The 26,015-nt window shown below is 40.0% G+C and overlaps 1 protein-coding gene across 14 annotated transcripts in view; it reads left to right on the top strand.

Moving 5' to 3' along the window:
• Positions 1-26,015, top strand: part of DENND1A (DENN domain containing 1A) — a 651,854-nt gene that overhangs the window by 311,737 nt on the left and 314,102 nt on the right. For all 14 annotated transcript variants that reach the window (XM_072430328.1, XM_072430340.1, XM_072430333.1 and 11 more), the window contains one exon: positions 3,189-3,234. In XM_072430328.1, the coding sequence (XP_072286429.1) occupies positions 3,189-3,234 (46 nt within the window). The remainder of the gene's footprint in view (positions 1-3,188; positions 3,235-26,015) is intronic.

The following is a 26,015-nucleotide window of genomic DNA, read 5'->3' as shown; positions in this document are numbered from 1 at the left end:
GCTGGAGGCCGCCACGGGCTTGTAGGGACCAGGTAAGCCCTCAATTCCACCCCAAGTGTGGCTCGTGGTTACTGCTTTTTGTAATGAAATTTAACCCTGAGCCACACTCCGGATTACTGCCAGGGGGGTGTTACCCAGTTATACTCTGTTCCAGAAAAGCATTCAGCTTTTTCATAAAGCCATCTGTAGTAGTTGCTGAAACTACTTCCTGAGGGAGCCTCTTTCAAATATTCACAGACCTTACACAAAGAACCCCTTCTTTATCCCGAGGTTTAACGTTGTTTCCTCCAGACACAAAGAGCGCCCCTTGTTCTTTGTAACGATCTTGAGAAGTGAATAAATGGGAAGAGAGTTTTCTATATGGACCATTTACAGTTAGATCCATAAATATTTGGACAGAGACAACTTTTTTCTAATTTTGGTTCTGTACATTACCACAATTAATTTTAAATGAAACAACTCAGATGCAGTTGAATTTGTTTTTTTTTTTTTTTTTTGCAGCTTAAGGATGGCTTGTCTCGCCTGCATGGAGAGCTCCTTTGACCGCATGTTGTCTATTCACAGCAAAATCTTCCACATACAAGCAAAGGGTGATCATATTCCCCCATAAACGTCTCTTTTCAAGGGGGAATAGATTCAGTTCAGCCAATTTCTCCTTATAGCTGAGCTCCTCCAATCCTTTTTTTTAGTTTAGTTGCCCTTCTCTGCACTCTCCAAATCCACAATATCCTTTTTGTGTTATGCTGCCCAAAACTGGACTACATACTCCAGATGTAGTCTGACCAGTGCTTTGTTACAGGGGCCGGATTATGCCTCTACCTTTGCAGTCTATTCCTCTTTTATTACAAGAAAGTTCTTTGCTAGCTTTATATTTTGCAGTTTGGCATTGCATGTTATTATTAAGTCAATAAACAGAACCCCCAGTGTTCTCCCCAGAAATTTTTTTCAGCCAGGTGGGGGGAAACTGTACCCGGGTGGTAAGAAAAAAGGTGGGCGGGGCTAGACACAGCAAATTTAGAGCTCCTAGTTATTTATGCCATATGTATCAAGTATCCCCTAATCTTGTATCAGTGTTCTACCCACTCCCTATACTTTGTTTCAATTTTCTAATGCCTGGCTTGTTAGAATGTACGATTTTTTTTCATTTTTTTTGTATTATGCCCCAACAGTTCAGTGCTGTGTATTTTATACCACCTCCCTAGAGTTCCATGTTTCAATAGTGTATTTCCTTGTAATAGTGTAATTTTATGATCAATGTGGCTTAACAAATTAGGCTTAGTTTACATTAGCAGTAAAAAAATGCCCCTCCTCAGTGACTATTTGGCAACTGCTGGGCACCTGGGATTGGTAACCGGTGATAACTGCTGGGCACCTGGGATTGGTAACAAGCTGTTTTTTTTTTCTCTTTTCTTTCCCCTCTATAACCCCCCTTTTTTTCTTTTTTTTTTTATTTAAAATGCACTGTCTGTAGCTGTGGTACATGCTATTCCTAGCATTTGTTTAAGATGATTTGACCCGTGGTCTATATACATGTTTTTTGGAAAATCCTACATTGGATATGCAACTCATTCTATACTGTTGTTTTATATTGCCATGTTATGTAGCTGGTTTGTTCATTTCTTACTTTCTCTAATAAAAACTTATTGCGTAAAAAAAAAGTGACAACCAAACCGCATAGTGCTGTCGTTTGTTGCGCATGTTTAAACAAGTTTATACCTACATGGCAAGGGCTTATGATCAGTTCTCACCGCTATGTTTAAGAGATAGTAACACAGTCCTATCACTTGGCTACTATAGCAGTTCTGCTTACTGATCTCCACAAAGCAAGCCAGTCCATTGTGGTGAAATACAATAAAAAGACAAAGAGAGTCTTTAAAAAGCTAAAGACAGTATTGTGTAAATCACCACTGTTAACCACACTCAACTTCATGAATTTCTTGCACAGCATATCTCATATTTAAAAAAAAGTTGTTGCTTTGTCATTATTCATTATCCAATAATTTTATTATCTGAATAAATGAGATTATAAATCCAGAATCTCTGGACTGGAGGGCAGCCCCTTCAAGCATGGTGCAGGGTTCCCATCTGACCGCTGCTTCTCTAGCATAAGGGGGAAATATTTGCGTTTAGTTTATGAATTCTGATCATTCTTCAGTGATCATGCTACAAGATTTTTCAAACGCAGTGCTCTGGTAATGAGTAGAGCATATCTCATAATAACATAAGATCAGTCCTTTCCCTGGGAATTACCATAGGCCAAGTACAAAGCAAGAGAATGTTTATGGACTGCCACACATCTACTGGCTGAACCTTTGGAGTAAATGATGAATAGGCTGCCATTTTCTATACCTCAGAGTTAAATTAAAGTCCAACAACTAACTATTTTGTGGCAGAAGAAACATGCACATCCTAGTTAGACAATTAAACAAACAAAAAAAAAACATTTTCCTTGCACCTAGTGGTTTTAATTTGTTTGTATGGTTTATACCATGTCAAGATCTCCCATCATCATGAGTATGTGTGGTATGCATTCATTTTAAGTGTTACCATGCCCAACTTAACACAGTGGTCAAAAATAGGATGTGTATTATTTTTGCAAAGCACTTGTAGAACCCCAAAAATTGTTAGTGTGCGAAGAACTGTGACAGTCTCAAGGATCATGTTTACAACCTAATGTGTTACCGTGTGCAAAAAGAATATAAAGTAATGCATGTTTTTTATTATTGTAATGTATGTTTTTTTTATTAATAAAGAATATAAAAAAACATAATAAAAACAACCATCAGGAGTTGAAATACTTTAGCAAGTATTATAGAAGTAGCTGTATTCCAAAAGAATGTAATAATATAAGTATTCATCCACCTGAATATGTCTTGGAATACAGACTTTAGATTTCTGAAATAGGAAAAAAAAACAGGGGAATCCATTTCATTAGAAGGATAAAACAGGATTTTGATCCGGTTTTAAGCTAGTGAAGGCTAAGTTATCTAATGTTTATTAGTTGTTCCTCGTAGTCGTGTAGGAAGGAGTTTGACTGGCAGTAGTGGCCACTTCTAAAAGACCTCTGGGAATACTAATTTTCTAGCTGTAATACCTGCATGTAAGACTTGTTGTAGAAATAATAATGAAAAAAACAGTAAGATTCAATGTTCTATGCAAATTAAACCTAGCTTTGTTTCTTTTGGCAGTGCTCCGATGCCCTACCTCATTGGTATACACTCGAGTTTAATGGAGGTATGTAATTTTTTTCATGTATGCAATATATAGTCAGTCATGGATTGAATATTTCAGATGTCACGTTTGTGTGTTTTTTTAATAAATAAAAGTATTGCATATGTTTTCTTTGTCAATCGTACCAGACTCACAACCTTACATACTAGCACATTACATACTAGCACTAGCATGGGTAAGAATCTATTATTTATTTGGGGAAGTGTAATGTGGAATGATACTTTTAATTTCCTTTAATGCATAACTGTAGTGCATCTATATGAAATGCCCTATTAGATCTAATTCATATTAGATTAAAATTATAACGGTTAGGTCCATAAATATTTGGACAGACAACGTTATTCTATTTATGGTTCTTTACATTACCACAATTAATTTTAAATGAAACAACTCAGATGCAGTTGAACTGCAGACTTTCAACTTTAATTCAGTGGTTTGAACAAAAAGATTGCATACAAATGTGAGGAACTAAAGCTTTTTTTTTTTTACACAATCACTTCATTTCAGGGGCTCAAAGGTATCAGGACAAATTAAGCTGAAAATACTTTTGTTTTAAAAAATTTCCAATACTTGGTTGAAAACCCTTTGCTGGTAATGACAGCCTGTAGTCTTGAACTCATGGACATCACCAGATGCTGTGTTTCCTCCTTTTTAATGCCGTGCCAGGCCTTTACTGCAGCGGCTTTCAGTTGCTGTTTGTTTGTGGGCCTTTCTGTCCGAAGTTTAGTCTTCAACAAGTGAAATGCATGCTCAATTGGGTTCAGGTGACTGACTTGGCCATTCAAGAATTTTCCACTTTTTTGCTTTAATAAACTCCTGGGTTGCTTTGGCTGTATGTTTTGGGTCATTGTCCATCTGTATTATGAAACTCCTCCCAATCAATGTGACTGCATTTAGCTGAATTTGAGCAGCTAGTATGTCTCTGAACACCTCATAACTCAATTGGTTGCTTCTGTCCTGTGTCACATCATGGATAAACACTAGTGTCCCAGTGCCATTGGCAGCCATGCACGCCCAAGCCATCACACTGCCTCCACTATGTTTTACAGATGATGTAGTATGCTTTGGATTATGAGCTATTCCACACCTTCTCCATACTTTTTTCTTGCCATCATTCTGGTAAAGGTTAATCTTGTTTTCATCTGTCCAAAGAATGTTTTTCCAGAACTGTGCTGGCTTTTCCTGGTCTGGCAAAGTCCAATCAAGCCTTTCTATTCTTGAGGCTTATGAGTGGCTTGCACCTTGCAGTGCACCCTCTGTATTTACTTTCATTCAGTCAGTTGCTGCGTTTGCACAGTAGCTGGGTATTTAGGATGGAAGCTAGGGATTGCAATCATTGTACTGGTCAACAAACATTTTCTTGCGAAACAGATTAAAGTCATTTTAGGTTATGTTTGATGCACATATTCAAATGTGGTATTGGTTTTGCTGGATTGGCTCTAGTTTTTGAAATAATGACCTCAATATAAACCTCATGGAAAACTAATGAAACATGAAAATTAGGCAAACTTAAACTAGATATGCCTATGAATACATTTTTGAATTGTCAACTATTGGCTCGTTTACGATGTTCGCTGCATCTTATTTCATGTTTTCCCTTGGAGGCCATGTCACTTTTTTCCAGTGATCCTGATTTGCTCTACTATCCCACAAGCAGATGAAACATGGGTTTTTTGTGTATCCACTTTGCTGTCCAAGTAGGAAGTTCACCATTTTTAAATCAACACATATGGACCATTGGTGTTCATGATAGCAAAGCAATTGTAAGACCATTTGGATATTTTCAAATTCTTCTTTAAATTTTGATGAGTGACCAATTGGAATTGATGCATACCAGTTGCCATTGTGCAGTAAAACAGACTTCAATCTTCGGTTTAAACTGTCTGTGAAAAGCTGCCAGTTGTCTGCTCGGTATTTTGGTACTTCCATATGGGCTAGTAGTCCAGGGATGTTACAACAGTACACAAAGTCTTCATGCTCACTGAAATATGTCACCCCTCTGGTCCTATAAACCGTTATTTTAACTTCTGGTCTCAGACAGTTCTTTTCTTTTAGCCTGGATGCTAAAAGTTCTTGACATTGTTTTGACAGACTTAGGTCATGTATTAAATCATTGAGCTGTTCTTGGGAGAACTGCTGGTATGATGAAACACTTCCTTTATATTCAATTCCACTTCTAACTCCTGGATTACACTCCAAACCCTGTAAATCCTTTATGTCGAGTACAGGAATATCATGTATATCATGTGTACTGAACACTCGTATAGGAACATCAGCACCATGGGGCACAGGTCGTCTTGCTGATTCCAAATTAGGGTACTCCCTCTTCTTTTTCTTGCAATGATTGAAACCTTTTACATTCACAGCACAAAAATAACAATCATTATGATGATTTTTGGGCTCTTGCCATACCATAGGTACACCAAATTTTAAACTTTTCAGTTTTCCATTTTACACTGATGTAGACACTCAACGCAAGTTTTGCATACCATTTGGGGAGCCCAATACTTATCTTGGTCCCCCAGTTTCATACAAAAAAATATGCAAGATATGCTTGTTTCACAAATTCTGTAATGTTGCTTCACTGTTTTTGCTGATAATTTTCACCACAAATGTAGCAAAATACATTAGGATCATTTAAACAACTTCTTGAAGAACTCATATTTCTGTAAAAAAAAAAAAAAAAAAAAAAAATATTAATAAAAAGAAGGCAAATGAAAATATCATGAAAATATAACATAACATATAAGATGCAAAACATTGGTGTAAATAAATATTGATAATATTATGCTGTGTTAATATTTGTTGTTGGTAAAACTGTCTATTCTGATTCCTTTATCAACTAGAACCAATTCAATGAAACTGATGTCATTTCTGGATTCAGCAGACCTGAAATACACTAAACATATTAAAAAATCTTTGGCAAGTGAAAAAAAAATGTTTTTTTGAGCTGTGTTATATTACCTAATGGTACATCCCATATACCCATATAGGGAGTGCAATTTGGATTTCTTAAGTACAAGAGGAGACAAGGAAGAATTGTACTTTACTTTTAAAACACAATTATTTTTAAGGTTTGTTTATACAAAGTCATATGTGCCTATTTTCTATCCAGCTAAACTGCTTTAAATATTACATGAATCTGCTGGTGGATATGATGGATATGCATTTCAAATTTTTTAAAATACCATATTAGTGAGACTCCCCCTTCTACTGCATAGAAGGGCCTGAAATTCACCTGTAAGCAAGCACATTTAGGCATTTTAAGCCTGAAAATTACTTACATATTTGGTGGTATTTGTTTCATTTTTTTAGGCATTTTTTTTAGAATATATAGAAGTTATAGTAAGAGATATAGAAGATATATTTAGGTCGTTGAGAACTAAACATCAATGTAGGAAGACACAGGGTCAGAAAGTGGTAACATCCTAATATATACGTGGAGATTTGATGATATCAAAAGTTACATATGAAGGGCATGTAGATTGGCCATGTCAATGTTGGCACATGTTGCTGTTCCAGTCCTGGGTAGGCAATGGTATAGTTGCCAAGTTTTTGCATACAATCTATGAACAACAAACTGTGAAACAATGTGAAAGAGACAAGCAGGGGGGAGGGGGACTTGGGGAAATGGTTCCTCCAATGGGGTTCAGGGCCTGTTATGCTCAATGCATGGGTCACAGATTTTATAGAAGGTACCTAGTTCATTTTTAATGGTGCAAGTCACATTATATGTTAAGTCACAGAAGACAAAATCATCTGCAATAACAGTGTAACAAATACAAAACAAAAAATAATCATGAGTGACAATAAAAAAGTGCAACATGAAACTCCGAAGTGAAGGATAATACAAGGGCAGTTTAAGCTGCAAGAGTCTGCAATCTAAATCTGGGGAACGATGGTCTAACCAAGGAGACCAAGCTTTATAAAAATTATTGACAGTGTCGTTAACTTCAGCAGTCATCTTTTCTAGTACCATAGTATCAGATATTCTGGGGAGAACTGCTGAAAAATGAAGGGTAGGCTTTCTCTAAGCTACCGCTATGGTTTGACAGGTAGTTTAAACACAAATGAGATGAGTCTGCAAATAATTGAAAGACTTAATACCTGTAAAGGAATATAGCTCATACACAAAGCGCACCGATTTAGAGGCCCACCAACAAAAAACATTTAGGGTAGTATAAGCCGGTTTGAAGGAGGGACATTTAATAATCCTGGCTAGAGGAGTATGCCCAGACATCAGCCCCGCAGAATTTTTTTAGTCTATCCCAAAGGCCTAGGGCGTATGATAGAGGTGGGGTCTTCTATTAGTGGCCTCTGGGCTGCAGGTAGCCACAATATATTACATAATGATATTGAGAGTAATTCACCAGCATAGATCTGAGCCCATATTGGGACTTCCTTGGAATGGTGCAAAGCCACTAAAGGAGCCAACTGTGCTGCTAGAAAATACTTCTAAAGATTCGGTACAGGGAGGCCTCCAGATCATTTAGGTCTTTATAATACGTGTTCAGAGACATGGGGACTAAGAGGGTGCCAAATAAATTGAAGGACTTTTTTCTGCTCAGATTTAAAAATAGGGGAAGGAATTGGGATGGGGAGTGTGCGAAACAAATAAAGTAGCTTCGGGAGGTAGGACATTTTATTGCTTGTATTTTGCCAAGCCACGAAAGAGGGAAACCCTGCCACTTAGTATGTACAGCTGACAATTCTTTGAATAATGGTGGGTAATTAGCATGGTAAATGACAACCTAGACGTAAGTTTGATTCCCAATTTGGGGATTGTGTCTTGCCATTAAAAAGCAAAGTGTGGGCGCATGGCTTCTACAACCTGTAGTGGTAAAATATTATTTAAAGCTTTAGATTTACTATGGTTTACATGAAAACCTGAAAACGCAGCAAAAGAAGAGAACGAGGAACACAGGTTAGGTAATGTTACCGGTGACGTAGGGGACATTGATACATCGTCTGCAAAAAGCATGACCTTCTGCTCAAGGTCAAATTACTTGACCCCTGTGATGTCACAATTATTCTGAATAGCCACGGCCAGAGGCTCAAGGGCTAAATTAAAAAGTATAGGGGAAAGGGTGCAACCCTGCCTCGTACCCCTAATATAGGAAACAAAGTGGATTCAAAACCCATATATCAGACTACTGCTGATGGAGAAGCATATAATGCTGATAACCAATAAATAAATTCATCTCCAAACCCCCATTTTGTGAGTGCAAAAAACGTATATTGCCAGGAGAGCTAATCAAACGCTTTGCGCCCATCTAGAGAAAGAAACGTGCACTAAATCTTTATAGAGTGAGCCAAGTGTAAGATCTGTAATGCTCTGCTTACATTATTTCCTTCCTGGCTTTTAGGGACAAATCCCACTTGGTCACCATGGATCAAATCACTTAAGAACTGATTTAATCTAGCTGCCAAAATTTTGGCTTAAATTTTCATGTCTACATTCAAAAATGAAAATTGGTTAGCCCAAGAGTGAGGGTTTGGGTATCATGGCAATAGACACTTTCAATAACAGGTGGTAAGCAAGTACCTTGTTTCAGACAGTTAAAAAGAGAACTAAGATGCAGTGTAATGACCTCAGACTTTTTTTTTTTTTTTTAAACCGTGGTGAAAAACCATGTGGACCTGGTCTTTTACCAGACGTTAAAGATTTAATGGCTGACTTAATTTCAGCTTCCGTAATACCTTTTTGAAAAAGTTCTGTGGGCGGTTTGCAAACCAGGTAAGTGTACATTTGCAAAAAAGTCCTCTGCCTTTTGGTGATCCAGGGCAGGAGGTGCTGAATATAAAACTTAAAACCTTTTGGATTGCTAGTAAAGTGCTTAGTAGTGGTGCCCAAAGAAATAGGTGTAAATTTAGGTGCAAGTTTACATAATTATTTAGCTGACAAGGTACCTGGTTTATTACCGCATTGATAGAATTTGTTTGGTCCACTGTAACTGACGCTCAGCATAAATTCAGTTCAGTACAGGTTTTGCGTAAAGCAATACCGGTGGCTACAGTAGGATTAAGTTTGTGTAGTTGAACAGCTCTAGAATATTCCGCCTCTAAATGGGATTGTGTCTGTTAACGTTCCTTATTAGCCGAGGCTAGTGTTGTATAAGGTGGCCTCTTAAAACTGACTTATAAGCTTCCCATAATGTTGTAGGAGATGATACTGAACCTAGGTTGAAGGAAAAAAATTCTCTAGAATGAGTAATCAGTTTGTGAACTATGTCTCAATAAGATAGAAGAAAATCATTATTCCAACAAGTGCGGGCTGAAGTGAGGCTGAATCACCAATAACCTGCTGATGACTATTGGGTCATGGTGGAACCATGGCACTGCTGGAATGTGTGCTCTAAGGACTTCAGGCAAAAAGACATGAGGCGCCTAGACGTGGTCCATTCAGGAAAATTAATCGTGTGGAGCAGAACAAAATGTATAGTCCCGAACTAGTGGGTGAAGGTCCTTCCAGACATCAACTAAGCCCATTTCTTGAAACTGCTCTAATATGCCATCTCTATCCAATGGTGGGATTCTAGGAGATTTGGAACTTCTATCCAAAGTATTATTGGGAGCAATATTAGAGACCCCACGGCATAACAATGTACATTTTGTTTTACTTCCTCAAGATATTTCCAAAAAAAAGCCACTGAGGGAGAGTTAGGGGCAAAGTAAGTGAGGAAAGTAACCTCAGAGTTTTGAATTTCCCCCTGCAAAAATAAATAACGCCCATCAGAGTCTGCCACCTGGGGCTTGCATACAAAGGGGAGGCTTTTATGAAAAACAATTAAAACCCCTTTATGTTTGGTTGTTGCAGAGGCATGGAAAACTTATGCATAGTGTACATGCATAAATTTAGGTCGGTGAGATGTGGAAAATTGGTTTCTTGCACAGAAGCTACATCTATGCCAGATGTATGAAAATAATCAAATACTTTCTTTTCACTGACGAGTTTAACCCCTGTGCATTCATTGTCAACAACTTAAGGGCCATGAAACAACAATGAAAGAAAGGAAGCAAATGGTATTGCCAGTAGACCGTAGTGCAACTATGAAAAAAAAAGCTACAATCACCCATGAGAAAAAAAATATCAGAACAAAGTTTAAACAGAAGAAACAACAAACAAAAAAAAAATCCTCCTCACAAAAAATTGAGAAGGACCAGATAGTGTTTGATGGCCCCTCATGGGGGCAATCGAAGTTGGGTGTGCCTACACCCCTGCCAAAAATGCAGAGGAGTCGGAGCACTCCAGAGGGGGAACATGTTTCAATCGTGGGCTATACAGGTATAAATATCAATGGAGTGTTGCCAGGTCACTGGAAAAAAAAAAAACATAGGCAAGTGTTCTCTGCAAACTGAAAAAGGTGGTAAGGCACAGAAGGAACAAACGGTAGGTTTGCGTGGAGAGGGACCAACGGCTGTTGCCAACGTAGAACCACGAGTTGGAGATGATAGCTACCTTGTGAATAAGGCATGCAAAGCTGGGATTTGCAGATCCTTGGCTTCTGAACAAGCTTGTGCTTCCTCAAGGGTGGAGGTTTGGTGCATACGGCCTTGTAGTTGGAACATCAGCTTAAAGGGGCAACCCCATCTGTATTTTTTTCCATTAGCCGTCAATACAGCAAGGTATGGGTAGAGAGCCTAACGTCTAGCTAATGTTGAATGTGCCAAGTCAGCATAAACACTATATTCTATACCTTGAAATATGAGCCGCGGAGCATTGCAAGTTTTTAAGAGGAGCAAATCTTTAATGCGAAAGAAGTGAAAGATAGCAATGATGTCTTTGGGGGGACCATCTTTCCTCTTAGGGCCCAAGGAGCGATGAATCCTATTCATTTCCAAACGTTCAGCTGGGATCTCGGCAGCTCCTGCAGCAGGGCAGTAACATACCCCTGCACATCAACTACTGTTTCCGTAATGCCCCTGACTCAGAGGTTGCTCCTGCGGGAGCCTTTTCACATTCTTCCAACTGATCTTTAAGGTTATGTATTTCTTTCTGAGCCACCCCTTAATTGTGATTTAAACTTTCTAACACTGTTGTGGCATCATCAATACGTGTTTCTAAAGATGCTGTACGATGGTCGATGTCGTTATGGATGCAGAAGCCTGAGAAAGCTCTTCTTTTTCATAGCCCTTAAGCGTTGTATGAAACCTGGATCATCTCCCTGCGGTACCTCTTTCAGCTGGGATGGAACCAAGTCCATGCTATCTTCCAATGCTAGAAGTGGAGACGAAGCTGGAGACTCACGTGGTGCTCACGCCGGCGTCATCTTGGATAGCTGGGTCGAGACGCACTGTGGGCCCGCGGCTGCAGACTGGCGCTTAGATTTCACGGTATTGGTAGTGTCGGGTTAGTCTAACTGTGGTTAGCAGGGCAGAGGCTGGTTGTATGTCCCTGGAACACGCTGATTAAGGTGCTTAAAGCCCACGATAGCATGGAGCCGACTCAGAATCCCTCCATCTAGTCACACTTTGTGCATGTGCCCCGCAAGTCACTTTTTCATTTGTCAGGATATTACGCACATTCCAGTAGCATGCTATAGTTATGCGAATAGCTAGAAAAATGTAGGATATCAGTCAGGTTGCAGATTTTGGAATTGAGGTATCTAACTTAGAAAAGACAGCGTTTAGGCAAATTAATATGTAGCACCGTATAGATTGGTATAGATTATTATCTAAAATCTTTGAACCGGAAGGCATCGCCACCAGGTGTGTAGTAGTATGCCTGTTTGGACGCAGCCTCTGAGGCATAGTGGGAAAATATTAGGGTTCATTCTTTGAAGCCTGATTGGTACCATATACCATATCATTAGAAATTTATAATTTGCCTGAGTGAAATAATAGGAGACATATATAAGAGATAAGAGAGATATATAAAAAATATATATACCTCTATGCTCCAGGGGAGGCCATGTTTACCTCCTCCAGTCCTCTTTACAACTGTTACATTAAATGTCTAAGAAAAAATCTGTTTTAAATCAGCGGTGAGTTTAACTCCAGCCTTGGCTAACTCTTTCTAGCAGTGTAGCAAAGCGGGCGATTAAGGTAGCATCACCTGAATAGCCTGTGACTCTCTGGTGTCAGCGGGGGGCTGTGTGGGCTGGAAGAGTCCAGGTTCTCAAGGCTGAGTACTCTCAGCATGGAGTCTGTGTCCTGTGATGACACAGGGAAGCCAGAATCTCTTAAGGGGGAAGTAATCAGGGAATACCACTAAGGAGGCTGTAGCTGCTGGGGGGGGGGGGGGAGCACATGCATGAGATTGGCGCATTGGAATCTGCTGCTCCGGACTTCATTTTGGAGGAGCCGAGAACCACTCGATGTGGCCGGTCCCTGGCTTTTTTTTTTGCTTGCCCTCATAATGGTGCTGGGGAAGGTGCTCAAGGATCTCCCCTTCCTGGCAGTGCTCGTGTTTAGGTTGCGTTACCAACAGCAGCTCCCTGAGGACTGGAGGAGTCCCACAGCATATCCTGCATCGTGATCCTGTGCATGTGCACCCCTGGATCCTTCATTAAATAGAATTTTTCATTAAAACATATGGCTAAATATAGTAATTTTTGTTTAATATGTTTAACTATATTTACTTTATCTACTTTTAGGGCATTGTTGAAAATCGGATAGTTTTAGATCAAAGTTCACACAGGTCATATACAAATATTTAAAATTTGCACCACTTTGCATACAATGCCCGACATGAATTGCCATAGACTAGCTCATAGTTCTCCCCAGAGGTTTTTAGCCGGTTGCTCCGCCCGGCTGATTTGAATACCCCGCCCAGCTCTCGGCAGCTCTCCTCCTCGGATCTCAGTGAGGCTGGTCTGTGCTCTGTGTCATCCGTTCAGAGGATTGCTGCCCATGAGCACACAGTTCAACCTTCATGTGAAGGAGACACAGGCAGCCCCGCCCCCATCTCATAGCACGAGCTCGGATTTCTGTTTAAAAAAAATCTGCTGTGAAATGTATCCAGTGTGTATAAAGTCTGCATGTCATTCTGCATCCTCACAGCTCTGTGTACAAACCTCCATATCTCCTAATATGTATGTCACAATGACCTGTAATCTTCAGGGTGTACAGGGGACCCTCATAGGTACTAGTTACTACAATTGCAGTGCAAATTGGGGACCCCGGAGCCACAAACATAGCAAGGAACATTGGGGTGGGGCCCCTAAATATATACCTACCTGTCACAAATCTATACCTATGAAACTACTGTCTGCTTCTCTTCTTTGTACACCAATTTGTCCGGGGGGTGGGGGTACAAAACTGAAAATATAGGTGCAAGTGGCGGGCACATTACTACAGCATCATTAGAACATAAAACACTCCGCCATTACAATGGGCTTCCCTGCCCTGTTAAACATTCCTGTCCACTTATCTAACATTCTGAACTTCAATTGGGGAATGGGGAGGTGTAAGAAACCAAAAATATAGGTACAAGTGGGGAACACCTGTGACTAACATCCCCTAAAACTATGGGATCATTATAAAATGAACTCTGCCCACTAAATGTTATTGAGGTTGAGGTACAGGAAGGTTACAGTCATGTGTAACAAGGAAGTGCATTTTGATGGACAGTTTTTTTTTTTGATGTTGTAATGATGCCATGGTGATGAAAGGTGATAACGTGTTTCACACCTCCACCTATATTTTTGTTTCCCTGCACCTCTTTATTCTGGAGAAATTGGGGTTTGAGGTAAGATGCAGACAGATACGTGTAACAGAGCAGGCAGCACATTTTGCTAGGTAGAGATTTATGTTCTCATAATGCCATACTAATTACATTTTAGAAAGGTTTAGCCACAAGTGTCCCCCACTTGCCCACATTCATTATACTGTTACACTACTACAAAGGATTACACTCTTAAAACTTAGAACACTAGTAAGTTGGGTCACAATACATGGCATAGGACAGTTGTGGCAAAATACATAGAATAGAAAAATTGGATATACTAACGGGGCATGCATTACAAAGTTGTAACAAATAATTGGGAGAAGGTAGAACACTGAAACAATAAGATGTTAATGGATACCCATGGCATAAACAACTGGGAGCACTAAATTTGCCACACACCCTTTTTTACCACCCGGCTACAGCTTCCTACCACCCGGCTGAAAAAAATTTCTGGGGAGAACACTGTAGCTTGTCATGTATAGTTGCTGCTTATTTTTATTTTCTTTTAGACCTTTGCCAAAATATTTCTCTCTGTGTATTATATGTTAGGACGTCCTTTAGCATTAGTAAATAAGGATGCCTGGCTCTTTTCGTAATCTGTTCAGGGTTTCCTATTATGAGATGAGGGGGTTGCAGGTTGTTCTCCTGCTTCACTTTTTTAAGTGCTATGGAGTGAACTAGTTCTCTTTTAGCTTAGTTCATTTACTGCCCTTATATCTCACTGCCCACTCCCTATGTTGCAGATAATGTTTTCAGGGGGTGTTCTTGCAGCAGAACTTATATCAAAGACCATTTTTTTTTGTAAGCCAAGATCCCCAATCTCAGAAGCATAGGATATATCACAGGGTGCCACAGTTGGGTGAAGGACTAGTAGTTCAGGGTTGTAAGTATTTCAATTTCTATCTTTATCTCATGGCAACCCAACTACAACTGCTGTAGTGGTAGTAGTATATTTTAGAATTTTTAGATGGCAACAGTATATACACCCTTATATGAATCAAGCTTGGTTTCTAGAGAAAGTGCTTGCCCGCCTTGAAGATTTTAAAGGGAGGTAAGCTCCTCTTGGGGAGTGACTTCTGTTTGGTCCCAAACCTGGAAGTTGACATGTTTCAATATGGTTTCTAAATGCTCAATTGGGAACATCACATTGCCTGACCATGATCTGGTGCTTCTACATATCACACTTGCACATACCTCACCCAAGTCCTGGAACTGGTGGCTCAGTGAATTAATATTACAGGATGCCTTAGGTGTTATAAAGCCAGTTACATAACTACAGTGTTTGTCTTATGTAGTTGCAGACAGTTATGCCCACATTTTTGATAGCCTTTAATAGGGGGTCGCTTATCAAACACAGGTTGAAATTTATTAGGTCCTGTCTGCAGGAGATCTCCAAATTCCCCAGTCTCTCGCAAACAAGCATACCCTAGATAACACAGTAATTAGGGAACTGGCAACCCCTCCTGATAACTGTCTTTCCTGACCTAAGTGCCTTAGGACTTTTTATAGGTTTGACAGCAAGGGTTCCAGAATTTCAGCTAATGCTGTTCACCACCAATAGTACATTGTGCTTCATAACTTATTCCTGACCCCACCCACCCAAGTCCTCTCGAGTGGACGCCATTTGAGCCTGCTTGCTTTGATTCCACATGCCTGACATCTGACCTAATGTTAGGTATTTCCTAGAAGCCCATATAATTTTTGAAGAATTGCAAACCATAAAAATGACTGTCTGACAATGCCCCAGGCCCAGATGGTCCTTCCTTGCATGATACAGAATCTTAGATAAGCAGGCACACCTTTGTTTGTCAGTTTTTGTCTGCTCAGAGGTCAGCTCTCTAGCATTCACTCAGCCCATATTTTACTATTTCCCAAAGAATAATCATACCCATAGGGTATGCTAGTTACAGGCCAACCTACCTAATAAAACAAAATTTGAAACTTTTCACAAAAACTGTGGTTACTCATTTGATCTCACTACTACAAAATATGTATTTTGAGCGAAGGCAGGGATATCAGTACCAGGGTCTTGAAACAGATCAAAAGCTATCTCACTGATGTTATTATCCACAAATATGGAAAATGCCTTGACTGGGTGAACTGGATGTTTTTTGAAACAATTTATTGGATTTGGGTACAACACGGTGGCTCAGTGGTTAGCACTCTGGCCTTTGCAGCACTAGGTCCCAGGTTCGAATCTCAGTCAGGGAACCTTCTGCATGGAGTTGTCAGGTTCTCCCTGTGTTTGGGTGGGTTTCCTCCGGTACTCTGGTTTCCTCCCATATCCCAAAAAACATGCATTTAGGCTAACTGGCTTCCCCACAAAATTGATCTTAAACTGTATTGAAAACTAATAGATATGGTAGGGTTATTAGATTGTGAGCTCCCTTGAGGGGACAGCTAGTGACAAGACTGTGTAATAAGTTGGTGCTATATAAATACTGTGTAATAGGTCATGTCAAGATAAATTTCTATCTGAATATTTCCCTAACTCCAATAGCACTCGCCTTCGGAATACCCTTTGTCTCCCTTGATTTTTTAGCCCCACTTTGGAGCCCTGCTACTTTTTATATAAGATAACCCAGATATCATGGATCTTTTAATCTCAGGGGTTCACAAGAAAGTATGTTAACATACACAGATGCCCTGCTTTTACCTATTACCTCTTTGCCCGATCTTCTATGTGAACTTACATATGGCTCCCTTGTTTTTAATTTTGTTTAGGCTAAGCTAGTCAGGAGCATGTAATGTAACCCTAACCCTGGCCCTGCCAGAGCAGTTAGGTCAGTCCTATTTTAAATAGATTAGGAAAGCCATTATGTCTTTAAATGTTGTCACAGGGGAGAAGCAGATATGAGGTAGGCAGGATACAGGAGGGGTAGAAGGTGAAGGGAGGTCTAAGGATGGTCAGAGAGAACCCTGGTATAATGTAGATATTACAGGTCCAGAAGTCCAGTAATCAAAGTTTGGTGGCAGGAAATGTTGAATCCATAGTTCCCAGATTGCATCAAATTTAGTATCTTGGATTTTGGCTGTGGGTTTCTTATTAATAAAGGTTCAAGAAACACATCTTTTTACTTGATGGATGTTCAGATCAAAGGATTTCCAGACCTTAAAAATATATTGTGTAGCCACCATAAAGGTGTAATATAGGCTTGATTTGAGATGAGGTTACAGATTTGGGTCTGTAGTTTTGAAGGGTCACAACAGGGTCAAGAGGGAGCAGTTTTGTTAGAAAGATAGCTAGAAGGTGGTAAATTTTGGACCAGGAATAAGAAGTGGAAGAGAGTACCAGTGTGATAGCAGATTAAAATTTGAATTTGTTTATAAAACACAGATGTTGTAGGAGCATGATTTGAGGAATGATATATTAGCCATTTACCATATTTGTTACCAAGTATAATTACTGATTCTAAGGTCCCAGCATTGTATTGTACCTTGGCTTAGGGGAAGGGGATAGTAAAGTGGCATAAATGAAAGGTAACCTGGAGTTTTGGACTGTATGGGTTATCTTGACTATTACAATCAAAGTTAGTGAAATTAATTAGGGAAGTTAGAAATTGAATAAAATGTTGAAGTAAATTAGGTTTTGATTTGCAGATAACGGAACAGTTCCTTTAAAGTCAAATTAAAAAAACAAAAAACATTTATAGTTAGAGTTACTGTAGATGTCAAACCTTTTTTTACTCCAGCAGCTGAAGAAAAAGAGAAAAGAACGTAGATGCTCTTTACGGAAACCTTATTGTTAAAAAATCTAATAAAATCTTTATTGGGCTTGATAAAATAGTACAATACAAATAGTACAAACTTGAAAAATACACACACCTATAAAAAGATATAATTCTGACAACTTTCAACAGAATTATTTGACAATAGTGTTCTAGTATATGTTCTCACATATAGTTTGATCTCATGCTTAGTAGGCCGAAATATATACTGTATAGTTAGTCTCGCCCAACGCGTTTCACCCTCGTGGGCTTCCTCAGGGGATAGTGAGACCCTAAACGTCATACAAGTATGTATAATTACACAGTCACACAGCAGCTGAACAATATATAGAAAGATATGTCAAGGTTTTACGGAACTGATAAAAATAGGTGTGGTGATAGGGGACTGCTTAGGAACTTGACAGTCCCAACGGTGAAAGATAAATAAGAAAGCATATGATTGGTCTGTTTAGTATTGTTTTAAAGTGAGACAGTATAGAAAAGAGAGACACCAAATTTAAGCTAAAATATGGTTCTTAGTTAAAGCCTCAGATTGTTAGATCCAGAAAAAACAAAGAACAGAAGACGTAGGTTGAGAGTGGTCCTGTTTAGTCATATTTTTAGGAAAAAGTCCTAACATGTTGTTTATTTTAGGTGGATTTATGTCTATTGCTTCTAAACTAATCCAAAGAAAGACTGTGTTTTCAATCCTCCCGAGTCTGAAAACTGGAATATCAGGTGGTATTTCTTGAAAGACAGCTAGCATGAACACAGCTAAGTCAGTGACACACACACAGGGATACCCCTCAGATTCAGTTCTTGAGACCTGTTCTCAATGTCTTTAATCTTAGCAAGATCATTTCACCACTTGAGGATTCTTGTTCTTTATCAGGCTCAAAAGGACCCCTGATAATTTGTTCTACTTTTCTTCACTGTCAAAGATTTCCTTGGAGATGTTCAAGGATTTGTTAATAGATGGTATGGACTTTTCTACGGATTGCATTAATCTTTGCCAACAGGTCAGCTTGCAAATCTTGCTGAAAAGTAATAGGATGTTGATCTTCATTCAGGTCCCTGCTGTAATGTACAGGATCCTGAAGAGATCACACTTTCTTGGAATAAGGCTATGTACACACATCAGATGATTCTCATCCATTAATCGCCTCAGGGCTGATATTGGACAAGAATCTGGCATGTGTACAGCGCTCGTGATTCATAGATTCATCCAAGCGATCGACAAACAATCATATTGAAAGTGAAGGAGAGAGAGCATATTGAGGTGTTGCTCTGTTGTTCTTCCTCTCCCCTTTCCATAAAGCAGAACGCCATTGTATGTACAGCGATCAATCAGTCTTTTATCATTGGAAAGAATCACGAAAGATCCTTTCGAATGACAAATATTGTATGTGTGTACGCAGCCTAAGGCTATCTTAGAACAGACTAAAGCCTAAGGGTGGGGAAGTATCAGGATCCTAAATTCGGTCATAATTCTTTCTTGGTCAGGTGATAGTCAGGGGGGATGCAGAGCCTAACTATAAGCTGCCTGCCATCTGAAGTTTTGCACAAGTGCCCTTATGCAAGTGGCACATTCAATGCAATTATACAGTCATGATACACCTTTGTTACTATCCAACACCCTCACAAGAAGTGGCATGTGATGTCATCTGTAAAATAAAAAAAAGTATTTTTCCCCTTAATTTCACAACATAGGTAGACTTGGTAGCAGCCAATATACATGATTAGATCATTTCTTAGTATATCTGTCTTGGAGAGACTGCTTGGTTTGTTTTGCAGTTAAAAACCTTTTTTATGCTCTTCACAGTAAAATTTTCATTAGATCGGGAAACCTGATTCCAGCACACTTATTGCCATGCCAAGGTTCACAGGGGTTCAAAGGTTTACAGCAGAGGTCGGCAAACTCCGGCCTTTATGCCAGATACGGTCGGTAGTTTGTTCCGGCCTAACACCCCCTGGTCGATCCGGCCTAATCCCAGCTGGCAACCCGCGGCCTAGCCGGAACAAACTACCAGAGCCAGAGCTTGAGCCTCCATGCTGTGGCTCCTTTCCCTATTTTACCGCGGCCGGCGTTAACACTTCCGACGCCAGGGTAAATAGGTACCATTCCCTTTCCTCCTCCTCGTATGCATTGCAGAGAAGAGTGATTTTTCTTTAGGGGGCCTTCCTGGTGGGGGGTGGAGCCATTAGGGCAGAACTCTAGAAACAGTCCAGCCCATTGTGCTGCTGCCTACCTCTGAAGTGGCCTAGTGGCCAAAAAAGTTTGCTGACCTAGTAATGTCAGCAAATTATTTTTGATATCCAATCTTTCGCTATGGATTTACAGCTACAGTATGTATGTTGGAGAGTAAGAAATGGCTGCAATATGTTTTGTAGATACATTTCATCTTTTATGTGGTCATTGTACAAGTTCTGTTGTATACCATCCAAGATTCTAATTTACTCCTTCTATGATCCCAGCACCTGCAGCTTGGCAGCTTATATATATATATAGGGGTGTATCTTTAAATGTTTACGCTGTCAATTTGCTCAAAATTCACCTTGACAAGTTGCAACTAGGTGGTAGAATGAGTCATAGTTTTAATAGGCACTAAATAGAAAAGTGTAGATAGATTTGAACACCTGCCAGTGAATTTCAGATAAATTGACAGTAATAGTTTATAGACCCCATAGTGTTTTTTTTTTTTTTAAACAAATTATAAAATGTGCTAAAGTAAAGGAGTTGAAGACAGAAGACCTGCTATGATTTGAAAGATTTAAAATATTGGCCATTTAGGACCTAAAAGGCCAGATGCAATCAAATTTATCTAGAGGGTTGTTTAAAGTGTGGGTTAGCCTGTCGTTTATCATAACCCAATTCAATTTAGCGAAGGATCCAAGGGAATTATATTCATTTTTCATGACTTGGCCAGTGTTATTTGAGCCACCAACAAGATAAGTACCTAATTTCTGGGCTGGTTTTAGTAGATCTTGGTCTAAATTACTAAACAGGGCCCCCTCAAGTGAGCTCTGTAATTCAAGCTGCAATACTGTAGATATAAGTTGAAACATTTCTGACCAGAAGATCTGCTCTATTAGACATGACCATCATATGTGTTCAATTGTGCCTCTAGAATTGCAGCCTCTAAAACAGATTGGGGTACCAGGTACCATCTAAGCATAACGTTATAGTTGGCCTCGACCAACATAGAATTGAGTGATTCTTTGAAGCGAGAATATGCCATATCACTCTTTTCTTCCTGATCCTAGGACTTGCCTAAGTCAGTCTCCCACGAACACATGTATATCAACTTTGTGACTGGGGTTACCCGAGTTGCATATTTAATAGATATTTGGCCTTTGGTATCTGCTAATGATCGACAGGTGCTCTCAAAAGGAGTGGGACACATTGGCCGGACAGCTTATCGAATTTTGGCACTTACAAACAGTTTTAGTTGTCAATATACCTGAAATATTCACTGCCTGGGAGCACCCATTTTCTAGTCAGATATTCAAAGCTAAACACTGTTCCCACACCAAAAATATCTCTGATTCTCAGGAGACCTTTATCTACCGTTTGAATCTCTCTCAATCCCACCCAAGGAAAAACTTACCCCAAAGTGGCGTGGGTGCATGGGTGGAGCATAATTTGGTATTATTACAGTATATCTGTCCCAAATTTGGAGGGAGTGTATTAGGGTGGGGGCAGTACATAGTATGTCTTGATTTCTTGCCTATCCACATAATGGATTCCATAGCCAATGGGGTGCTATCCAACTTTTTTAGTGCCACCCATTGAGGATGCACCGCTGGTACCACTTCCTGGGGTGTTACTTTAGGTTCTTTGAACAACATACCATAACACCACATTTCTTTTTTTATCAGAGTTATCTTGATAGAAAACTGCTAGTTTCTATGTATGAACCTTGGTATAGAATTGCGGGAGTGTGTCTAAACTAAAAAATAAAAAAAATACACATTTTTTTTAAAAACATTCTTTATTTAAAACTAGAAAATAAAATAGACTACAGAAAAAAAAACAGGGAGAGGGAGACATGAACATTTTAAGGATTAAATAAAGCAAGATAAAAATATAAACGCGTCATCCGTAAATATAATATTCCAAACAAGTTAGTACAATCTTGGTACAACAATACGAAAAAGATTGGTATATAAAAGTGCTAGAGAACATTTAGATAAGAAGAAAACAAGAGGGTGGGGGGGGGGGGGGGGAGGACAGTAGAGAGAAGGTAGGGGGGAAGATCCATAAAATGGGGGGGTTGCTCCTATTGAGTTTCTGTATCGGCTAAGCCAACCAAAGCCTAGTAAGCAAGAGGGGTACTTAAGAAGTGGGCCAGATAGGTCACAACATATACACAGTATAAAGATCCTGGTATTTGTTAGATGTCATGAGCTGCGACCAATTTTACCATGTATTGGACACCTTCTTGCCAGTGCACCGAATAGAGGATGTAAGGTCTTCCATGCGCTGGATTTAATTGACTCTACAGAGCCATAAACAAATTGTTGGTGGATCAGGGTTCCACCAGCAGGTGACTATACAAGGAATAGCAGCCATGATAAGGTGTCCGATAACTGAACTTTTATATGCCTTCCATGAAAATTAGTTGAGCTGTAAAAGGAAAAAGGCCGGGTCATCTGGGATGTCCTGGTCCGACATTTGCTGAACTATAGACCGAACAGTAACCCAAAAATTCGTCAGAAGGGGGCAATTCCAAAATATATGTAGGAGCGAGCCTTTCTCTGTCTGACACCTCCAGCAGCAGTCTGATACATCTGGAAAGATGTGGTGTAGCTTCTCTGGGGTGCGGTACCACCGCGAAACCACCTTGAAACAGCTTTCTTGGTATCTGCTAGCAATGGACGCCTTAAAGGTCCAATATAAGGTACGTTCCTTTTGTTCCGTAGATAACGATAGACCAAGATCAGTCTCCCATGACCTAAGAAATGTAGGTGTATAGTCGGGGAGTGGAATTTGTAAGAGCCTATAAACAACAGATAGAGCATGTAAGGGGTCTGCAGTAAGATAGGGCCCAGGGGAGTATAGACAGAAAGTGGGAGATCTGCAAAGTCTTCCAGAAATATAGTTGCAACTCACCAGAACCCTCTCTTAACTCTTCTGGACTGGCCCATCTGCTCCATCTGACAGTGTAGCACTCTACAAATACCAGAAGAGAGCAATTTTTTGAACCTCCCGTCTTCCAGTCCATGGGGGAAAGACGGGTTGCCCAAAACCAGAAAGAGAGGTGATGGGGAAGGCGAGAGGTGTAAACGGTGGAAGTTCTGTACAGTCAATTCCCATGTGTATCCCAACGCGGGATGAGATTTAATTCCTGGAAGAGCCAATACTGGCAGCCGTGGGTGGAGGCTGAAGTTGTATATTATAGGGGTGTTAGGCAAAAAGTTTGTTTGAGTGATATCCACTGTTTAGAACCCGCATTTCGACACCAATCCAGTACGCGTGTCAGGTGGGACGATAAATAGTAATTAAACATGTTTGGGATTCCCAGACCCCCTTTTAGTTTGGGTCTCATTTTTCTAAGTCACTATTCACCGTGGAGAGTAATGGGAGATTATTCCGTTCATATATTTCAGAGAGTGTTTTGGGAATTTTCGGGCCTAAATTTGTAATTGCATGGGGTTCCCACCGAAAAGCAAATGATTATTGAAGGTGGGAGCAGACTGCGTTTGAGAGCGTTATATCTAAGGCTGCTGATTTGGGGTAATTCATTTTTGAAATTTGACATGGAGTTAAATTCAGTCAGGATTGTCATGAGATAAGGCAAGGAGGAGATAGAATTGGTTATGGCAAATTATGGACCGAACACCCCATGTCTAAGCCCGAGATTGTGGAGGAGGTGCGGATTGTACGTAGGAGTGGCTCCAGGGACAAAATAAAGATTAAAGGGGATAAAGGACAACCCAGTCTCGTGCCATTAGAAATAGACAGTGGGTCCGAAATCAGTCCATTCATTCTAACCCTGGCCGTGGGTTCAGAGTAAATAGCCCTTATCCATGAGAGCATTTGTGGTCCTAGGCCTATGTGTAGGAGGGTATCATCCATGTAAAGCCAATCTACCCAATCAAAGGCCTTTTCAGCATCTGTGGACAATAACATGAGCGAATGTGTTTGGATGTGGCATGATATATCCAATTCAGTGCTCTGGTCGTGTTGTCTCTAGCCTCCCTATCGGGCATGAAACCAACTGGATCGAAATGGAAAAGAATATGCATGACCTTAGTCAGTCTGGAAGCAAGAATTTTTGTAAAGAGTTTGAGGTCCTGATTAAGGAGGTAGATAGGGCGACAACTCGCACACGAAGAAGGATTTTTACCTTCTTTGGGTATGACCAAAATGGTGGCCCGTTTGGAGTCCAGAGAGACCCCACCACCTTCAGTAATATGGTTATATACTGCAAGAAAGTGAGACGCTAAAGGAACCTGAAAAGTTTTATAGTATGATAAGTGGGCCATCTGGCCCAGGGGTTTTACCGGTGGGAGTGTCTCTTATAGCTGCGCTAAGTTCCTCTGCTGAAATAGGTGCCTCTAGCATCTCCCTCCTGTATGCAGAACGAGAGGGCATTTAGCATTCTAAGAGATAATTTTCAGATCGCTTGCATCCTCTCTCCCATCGCAGAAAGGTAAGATGGACTTGAAATGTTATATAATGATGAGTAGTATTGGTGAAAAGATTCTGCTATATCTTTAGTATGGTAAATTTTGCGTCCACAGTTGTCGGTGAGAAAAGAATAAACGAGCAAGTTTTTTTTGTACACGGAGAGCATTGACTACTATGCGGCCACTTTTTTTTGCCGTGTTTGTAAAACATAGCCCTGTCAAGACGAGTAGTGAAAGTTTCTCACAGAGAATTTGGAGTTCTTTGCCTATTGTATTATCTAGGGAAGATTTTTGAGAAGAATATAGGATTGCAATTCAGTTGAGGATGTTCCCTTTTGAGTCTAGTCCCATGTTTAATAAATATATCGTATATTACCGCTTTATGAGCCTCCGAGAGTAAAAGGGGGTTGGCGTCAGGAGTAGCATTGGTCTGAAAATAATGAGATAGCACAGAGTTGACTGACCTCTGCTAAGACAGCTGCCTCTTGAAGGAGAGAGTCGTTTAGGCTCCAGTTCCAGGATTTAGGGCAGTGATAAGATAACTCCATAGAAATTGATAATGGCACATGGTCTGATAAAGTTATCGAGCCGATAGAACAAGACTGTATCCTGTGTAACTCAGAATGTGGAAGCCAAAAATGGTCAATCCTCGAATATGAGTTATAGGGGTTATGTAATATTTACCATATATCAAGGAGCCTATGTTGAGATAGGACTTTCAAAATTTGACTATTGTTATGAGGCGGAGAGTGGTTGTGACTGCTGCAGGAGGTGTCCAGTCTGGTGTGAAATTAAAGTCCTCTTCTTAGATCAAGATGCCCTCCTGAAACTTTTCTAGTTTCTCGAGGGTCTTGTTTAGAAATGAGGACTGACCGGTGTTAGGAAGATATATGGATCCCAAATGTAACTTTAGAGCCTTCTAGAGTCCCTTTAACAAATTGGAACCTACCTTCCTGACTGCTCAGTTGGTCCTTAAAATGCCATGTAACAGAGGAGGCCAACAGAATACTAACCCCTTTGGATTTAGATGAATCAGTGCAACTTTGATATACTATAGGATATCTCTTGTTACCTATTCTCGGAATCTTATTACGGAAATGGGTTTCCTGTATGAAGGCTATTTGTGTTTTTAATCTGTGTAGTTCAGCCAGTATTGTGGAGCATTTTTCAGGGCTATGTAACTACTTTGACTGGGCCCATTGTAGAGGATATTTAAAAGTTTTCAAGTCACGCTAATGGTTTAGTTACTCCCAGGAGCAGGGGATAGGGGCTTAGGAGGAGGTTAAATGGGGGAGGAGCAGGGGAATAAAACAGTGTAATAAAACAGAATTAGAAAAATTTATAAACAATCAATATAAAATAAACAATAACAGTAAGCGCAGATCAACTGCACAAATTCCCTTGGAAGGGGTAGCTCAGGTGGTCGGGGCGAGGCTCCCTCCACCCGGGCTGGGCCTATAATTATGTGCAAATTTAAGCACTGCGTGAATAGGCTAATGCTAGCTGCACGGGGGAGAGTACAAACATAAGTTAGCTTCTTTAAAACAAAACTAGAATCAAACTTCCTAAACTAGAATCATTGCAAACGAATTTCAAGGCAGCATCAAATTTAAAGGTCAGTACAAAAATACCTCACTGGGTCATCGACCCAGACCTTCTGTAGAAGGAGATAGCCAGTCCTTTCATGCAAGGGGTATGGTAAAACTCATATAGTCTAGTCCATGATCACAGCAGAGCTTGTGAAGAACATTGCATCTGGTCTCTGTTAGACTTCT

Source organism: Pyxicephalus adspersus, chromosome Z (genome assembly GCF_032062135.1).
Source record: "Pyxicephalus adspersus chromosome Z, UCB_Pads_2.0, whole genome shotgun sequence".
In the NCBI taxonomy this organism is placed as follows: Eukaryota; Metazoa; Chordata; class Amphibia; order Anura; family Pyxicephalidae; genus Pyxicephalus; species Pyxicephalus adspersus.
This window is presented reverse-complemented; position numbering and strand designations above follow the sequence as displayed.